Genomic DNA, 6,757 nt, shown 5'->3' on the forward strand with positions numbered 1-6,757 from the left:
GGGTGGGGAGGCTCGCCTTCTCCCGCAGCCTTCGGCACGACGCCGGATCCACCGCAGGCTGCGAGTCCGGGATTAAAAAGCAACATCATCTGAACCTGTTTCCACGGTCGGTGGAGAGCGAGAGCCCCCCAGGAGGGCCGAAAACCGGGGAGGTGGTGCTCGCCGCTGAGCAGAGAGGAAGCCGGACAGCGTGAGGCGGTGGCTGTAAGAGCTCCGAAATACCAAATAAGAATGCTTCAGAGTGAAATAGTCGTCTCTCTCCACCGTGCCTCATTGCATCGGAGAAGGTTTGGTCCCCCGCAGTCCTCCTGCTACGCCACGGGCACCATCCCTGTTAGCCAGCATCCCTGTTAGCCAGCATCCCTGTTAGCCAGCATGCATCCCTGTTTGTTAGCCAGCATCCCTGTTAGCCAGCATCCCTGTTTGTTAGCCAGCATCCCTGTTAGCCAGCATCCCTGTTTGTTAGCCAGCATCCCTGTTAGCCAGCATCCCTGTTAACATGAATAGCCAGCGGAGGGACTCCGCTTCTTCCTGCGGGATGGAATGGCCTTTGGAGAGCGAAACAGATTTATTATAACACTTGGTGTTACTTATCATTAAATCCAAATGATTTTGTCTAGGTTCTTTTTGTCACTCGGCACAGGGTTGAACTATTTTAACAGGCATGATTTGGGGGTTGGACTAGATGGCCTTTAAAGGTCCCTTCCAACCCAACCCATTCTATGATTTCTGTGTCTTTATTAAACGCAGTTATAACTCCTGACTAACGCATGCCACTGAACTTCACCCAGCAGCTATCAAGATAGTGCTCCTGACTGGTTTTGACCTTGAACGATTGTTTTTCCCCTGGGTTGTTCCTCACAGTGCCACTGGGGCGAACGGTGGGCATCGGCTGCTTGGGTGAATCAGTGGCACGCGCAGCCCAGGAATGCACGGCTGGGACGGGCCAGCATCTGCGCTGGGTGCCCAGGAGGATGCTGAGATGTGGCTCCCTGGGTGAGCGCTGTGCTTGGGGACAGAAAGGCCCCAGCTTGTACTTTTTGGCAACATTTGCCAGCAGTGTCCATCTCTGTTCTGCTTTAGAAATCAACCTGGATGCCCAAATCCAGCCACGGGTCCAGGTTTGCCCTGACTGCTGCCAATATCAACCAGTGAAATAGCCCGGGACTTACCCCAGGTAAGGCAGAGCAGTGCAGGAGGACGGTCACGTCCCTCGGACATGCTCTTCCACTCCCCAAGCCCTGCGGTCACCCCACAGGGGTGAGGGAGTGGGGGAAAGCACTGCCAAACCAGAGCTCCCATGGGTGCCAGCACCCAGGCAGGGGCAAGGCGAGGCAGGGTGCTCCCATGTTTTAGGGTCTCCGAAGCTCCCGTTCCCATCCCCTTGTGCTGCCTGCAGAAGGGAGGGGCAGGGGAGGAAGAGGGGGATTTTTTTCTGGTTTCACCATAGGAAGGATTTCAAACCCCATAAATTCACTTTTGACAAGCGAACGGCTAAAGCAGATTAACCTTTTTGCTAATCCTCTATAATGGCTTTGGAATCTCCTTAACCAATAAGAAAATGATAAGAGCCTGTTTCTTTTCCTTTTTATCTATATCTATATTGTCCTCCCTTGTCTGCATTTTTTTTCTTTCTTGTTTTATTTTCCTTCCCTTTTCTAATATGAAATAGCCCAGCGATCCTATCTCCTGGAGGCTCAGTAAACAGAACATCAATAATCCCTTTCCTTTATTCCTCTCCGGTAACAGGGTGCAGAGAAGTGTCTGCCGATTGGGATTTGATTACCAGCAGCTATCAAAAGTCTCTTTGTAAGATCTGGGTCCTAAATCCCATAATTCTTTGATAAAAGAAGTATTACCAGTCCATTTTCTGAAGTGAAAGGTACGGGAGGAATGAAAGAAAGCAATCAGCAGAGATCCTAATAGGCTAAGTGCATGTGCGATGGGAAGGCAGGGACGGGTAGGGGAGGCCAGGGAAAGGCGTCCTTTGTTAAGGATGGGGAAGGAGAATTAATCCGCTTCGGGCCTATGATTATTACAGCCGAGACCACAAAGGGTCGGATCCTGCGCCTGCCCACGGCACGTCCCAGCTCGCCTCCCCTGCCGTCGCCCTGGACTGGCATGGTGTGGGGAGCAGAACCCGGCCCCACATCCATCCCCTGTGTCAGCGTTTGGGTACATGCATAAAAGCTGGGAGCAGTTTGCGATGATCCCTGGCGTTAGTGCATCCCCAGTGCCTCTCTGGAGCACTGACACCTTGGCAGGGCAGCAGTGAACACGTCCAGACCAGGCGGCTACAGAGGCGTCTTCCTCTCAAACCTACAGCAAATATATGAAGATTCATAGAGTGTGGTTATAACTTATGTTACACCATCGGAATAGCTGAAGGAGAGGCAAATGAAGGGATGGAAGAAAAAATAGTGGTTTGGTTTTAAGTGAGATTTTACAGAGGTTTGAGGGTCACAGGTAGAGCGGCTATGGGGCATCTCTTCCCGGCGCTGGGAGACCAGCAGGGTGAGGAAGGGCGGGCAGAAAGCAGGGCCAAGGAGAAAAGAACAGGGACTGAGAGGGGGCTCTCCGGGAGACTGGCTCTCATTTCCGCGTGATGCTGGAGGGTTCGCTGGGCTGTTCAGCGTGAAGTCGTGAGGTGCCACGAGGACCTTAGATGTGCAATGGTTTCACAGCAGTCACCCGTCTGTCTCCTCGGTGTACCGTGAGTGGGACTGGTATCTTCTCTCGCCTGCAAAGAAACACCAAGCGGGAGAGCGTTCCCCACGTGAGCTCCTGAAGCCTTGCTACTCGCCTTGGCTTAAACTGCACTGAGGGCAAGAGAACTTGGGTTTAAACTTTCCTAAGCAACCTGAGCTCAACCAGACCTTCTTTATTTTAACCCCAGCTACTCATTTCAGTTATAAACCCAAGATGGAAGATGTCCTCTCTCCTCCTGTGGATCGCATCTGCCAGGCCTTGCTGTTTGCCCTCGGGAGAGTGGGTGCCAGGCGTCCCCTCCCGTCCTGAGTCACCGCTCTCGGCCGTAGCCTCACCCCAGTTTCTCTTGCTGGACAGAAGAAGTTGGGGAAGCCTGGCTGCCCCCGGCAGCCATCCTGGCTGCTCGGGGCTCACTGAACCGCCCATTAGCTGTGGCACCGAGACCATGCTCCTGCCCGAGCTGCTGTGGGACCTCCCTGCCTGCCTGCACACGGAGGCAGCAGGCAGCAATCGTCCCCTTCCTTTCCCGACGCCGAGCAGGGGTACAGCTCAGCTGTACAGGAGGTGGCTACATGCCATCAAGCTACGCCACAGAACTGCCACGAGCTGCCAGTAATCTAATTTATTAAGGGCTTTGAATCCTTGCAAAGAGTACGTTGGATACATGCAAAGCATCTGCATTATAACCATGATTAGAGCAGCAGAGGTGGGGGGAAGGAGGGAAAACACAATTTTTCTGCTTTCAGCAGAAAATAAATCAACTTTCACAGAGAGTTCTGGCACAGCCAAAGGCTGTGCTATCATTAAAAATGATTTTTTATTAAGCTGAACTCTCTCCTCTCTCATATTGTATGATATGACAGCTCTCTTTTGATGGGAAAGCTTTCATTTGGCCAGAGAAAGGGATAATTTGCTTCTTTTAAGGAGTTAATCCTCTGGTCCATTTCCGGGCTGGGAACAGCTATCCTCCCCCTTCCTTGGATCGGAGGCGGCAGCACAATGGAGATCATAACCACCTCAAATCTACACCCGAGATGGAGAAATCAGATTTCCTTCCCCAGTCATTTTTGTGGGATTAGCTAAATCTTAGATCCAGACTAACCCTTCACAAAGCTGCCAAGATTAGTTAGAATTTATTTTATTCACAGGGGGGTTTATGGTTTTCTTTCCAAAGGGATTATATCTCTCTCTATATATATATATATATTTAGGGTGGCTTCAGTTATAAAGCAGCTAGGTTAGAGGGAGAAAAAGTGCATGTGCATATAAAATAAAAACTTGGCTGCAAGAATGACAGTCACTTGAAACGCCAAGATAAAGCAGTGATCCCGGATGGCTTCGCCGGTCCGTTTTAAAAGCTTTGTAATCTGTCTTTTTCCCTGCGAGACCCCACTCCAGAGTTAGCACACGGAGAACAAACCCCGCTCAGCGTGAGCTGCCTGTTCCTGCGGCCACTGCTGCCAACAGAGGATGTCTTCGGAGCCAGCATCGGATGCCGATGCCGGCAGGAGAGGCCTCAAGAAGCCGTGTTCGTTCAGCATCGAGGACATCCTCTCCAGCCCAGCAGAGAAGAGCCCCCAGGTCCTGGTCCCGCTGTGCCTGCGGGGCATCTTGGACTGCGCACCCAAGGGGCTGTGTGAGCTGGAGGCCATCCCGGCCAGCTCCCTGCAGGAGGAAGAGGAGGAGGAGGAGGAGGAGGAAGGGGAGCTGGAAGGGGCAGGCTGCAACTGCTGCTGCTGCTCTCACACGAGCACCCGCTCCCGGCAGGACTTGCCGAGTTGGCTGGGTGAGTGTTTGGGTTTGTTTCACGGTGTAGGGCTCATGGAGGGCTGGTGCCAGTGCCGGGTGGAGGGGAGAACCTGGGTGTCGAGTGACAATATAGCGTCTGGCCTGCCACCACGGTCGTCTTCTCAGATCCCAGCTCCGGCCGAGGGGCAGCAGGATCCATTCTCAGCATAGCTCCCAAGAGCAGGCACTTCTACCTGCAATGCTACCAGGTTTTTAAAAGCAGCAGGGACTATTTATTACTGTCTATTACCGTTTTATTGTAAAACACTTGAGAGGATGATGCTTCTAGGGGTGGAAGTTCTCTGTGGAGTGTGGGCCCCATGGTCATGCTGCCCATGCACAGAGCTGTGCCTGTGCTTCCTGACAACACCGGCCCTGGGGAGCCTCACTTGCTCTTTAAGGAAAAGAGTTTTTGGCTACATCTAGCAAAATTACTGCATCTAGCAAAAAAAAAAAAAAAAAAAAAGTAGCAAACCCTTAAAAATGCAGTTCAAGAGCATCCTGAAAGTTCACAGATCTGCCGTGTCAGGACTGAAACACAGCTCCCAGCTGGGCTGTGGGTTTCCATCCGTTTTCTGGAGCTGGCCATAGTGCAATCGGTAAGTAAACAAGGAAAACCCAGCCAGTGCTCCCTGCCTGCACACTTCTCCCAAAGTGATGCTCTAAGCCCTTCTCTCGCTTGCATGGTGATCACGCAGCTCGTCACCCACACCAGCTGGCCGCCTGCCTCCTTCCAAGCCACATGTGCAGATGCAACTTGCGTGTGAACTGCCTTGAGCAAGATGGGCGCTTCGGCCCATCACCCCTAATGCTGCTGCTGTGCCTCTCCCCCTGCAGACGCCCGGTTCCCCTGGCCCATGCAGCTCTTCCACCCGGCGGTCAGGGTCTGCAAGAGTCCCCAGGGGAGCCTGAGCAAGCTGCAGGCTTTCCACCAGATCCAGCGCCGGACGCGCCGGCATCGCACCATATTCACCGAGGATCAGCTGCAGGCCCTGGAGACGCTTTTCCATCAGAACCAGTACCCGGATGTCATCACCCGTGAGCACCTGGCAAACCGCATTCACTTGAAGGAGGAGAGGGTAGAGGTGAGATCCTGCCACTCGGTGAAGTACTGATGGCTGCAACCCCCTGAGAACACAGTCCGCGGCATCGCACTGTCTTTTTTGGGAGCTGCAGACCCAGGGCCTCATTTTAAAAACCATCATTGGGTATTCGACAAAACACAGTTTAGGTGTGGCAAGCAACGGAAGAATATAAAACAGTTCTGCTGGGCTGATTTGTTCCGGTCCCGTAAATTCACTCACTCCATCTCTCCTAGATTCATCTATATAAACACAGACATGCCCAGCTCTGCTCATCCCCTGCACCCAACTGTATATTCCTTATTTATGTGATCTGCGTGACTTTTGAATTTGCCATGGGGGGGGGTCCCAGCTCTCTTATGCCCCTTACATGTATCTGAGCAGGACTGCAGGGGGGCCACTGATTAAATTTTGTACCAAACTTTTGTATCAGGAAATATATTGCAGTATCCTAAAGCTTACGCTGTACAGCCCAGGAGTGTAACTGCCTGCCCCCCTGCAAGTAACACACGAAATGCAAAAGTTCTTCTTTTCTCGTTTTGCATTTTGTAGGTTTGGTTTAAAAACCGTCGGGCCAAGTGGCGGCATCAGAAGAGGGCGTCTGCTTCGGCGCTGATCCTTCAAGGCACCAAGAAGCCCTCCGAGGAGAGCTGTTAGGGGTCGCAGGCTGCATCTCGGCAGATGAATGCCAAGAGCACCCATCTCCCGTAGCTGGCAGGTTCCGTAGGGCGGTAGCCCGGGGGGTACTAATGAAGCAAAAGGGAATCTCTGGGATTCCCGGAGGAGGAGGAGGACAGGTAAAAGCAGACATGGTACTCCCACATCCCAGTTTCTCTTCCAAACCTAGTTCACGTGGCGAATAACTCACCAGGCATGACCCTCAGATGCTTAAGCAGAAACCACTGCCGAAAGCCTGTGCAGGCGCCAGAGCTGTGCCAGTGTTAAATGTGTGTGCTTCAGGGGAAGGGGAGACTCTCCTTCTTGTCTCTGCTCTGTGCAGGTAGTATTTGTGCTTGTTTTACCACTGTAGATTTGCAAAATACCCTGCAAATGAATGTTTCCTATTTTCAGCACCTCGATGGCATCTAGAGCCGCTTTTGGGGTTGAGCTTACCGAACGGCCGATTTGTTCCCTAAGAAATAAACACGGATTTCTCCCTGCGGCCCGTGGGAGAGGTG

The 6,757-nt window shown here is 52.4% G+C and overlaps 2 protein-coding genes across 2 annotated transcripts in view; both read left to right on the forward strand.

Annotated features, from left to right (window-relative positions):
* The first annotated feature begins 4,179 nt into the window (after positions 1–4,179).
* On the forward strand, positions 4,180–6,525 carry GSC2 (goosecoid homeobox 2). The gene is made up of 3 exons (XM_009330841.1): positions 4,180–4,495; positions 5,335–5,582; positions 6,132–6,525. Exons 1-3 carry the CDS (start codon positions 4,180–4,182, stop codon positions 6,234–6,236), a joined length of 669 nt encoding a protein of 222 aa, XP_009329116.1. The 3' UTR covers positions 6,237–6,525.
* Positions 6,329–6,757, forward strand: part of DGCR14 (DiGeorge syndrome critical region gene 14) — an 11,175-nt gene continuing 10,746 nt past the window's right edge. Inside the window, exon 1 of the mRNA XM_009330842.1 lies at positions 6,329–6,376. Coding sequence (XP_009329117.1) covers positions 6,329–6,376 — 48 coding nt within the window. The remainder of the gene's footprint in view (positions 6,377–6,757) is intronic.

The sequence above is a fragment of the Pygoscelis adeliae genome, unplaced genomic scaffold (assembly GCF_000699105.1).
Source record: "Pygoscelis adeliae isolate BGI_AS28 unplaced genomic scaffold, ASM69910v1 Scaffold358, whole genome shotgun sequence".
Lineage (NCBI taxonomy): Eukaryota > Metazoa > Chordata > Aves > Sphenisciformes > Spheniscidae > Pygoscelis > Pygoscelis adeliae.

Coding starts and splice junctions, on each gene's coding strand:
- GSC2 (XM_009330841.1), top strand. CDS start 4,180: ATGTCTTCGGAGCCAGCATCGGATGCCGATGCCGGCAGGAGAGGCCTC. Junction 4,496..5,334: donor GGACTTGCCGAGTTGGCTGG/GTGAGTGTTTGG, acceptor CTCCCCCTGCAG/ACGCCCGGTTCCCCTGGCCC. Junction 5,583..6,131: donor TGAAGGAGGAGAGGGTAGAG/GTGAGATCCTGC, acceptor TGCATTTTGTAG/GTTTGGTTTAAAAACCGTCG.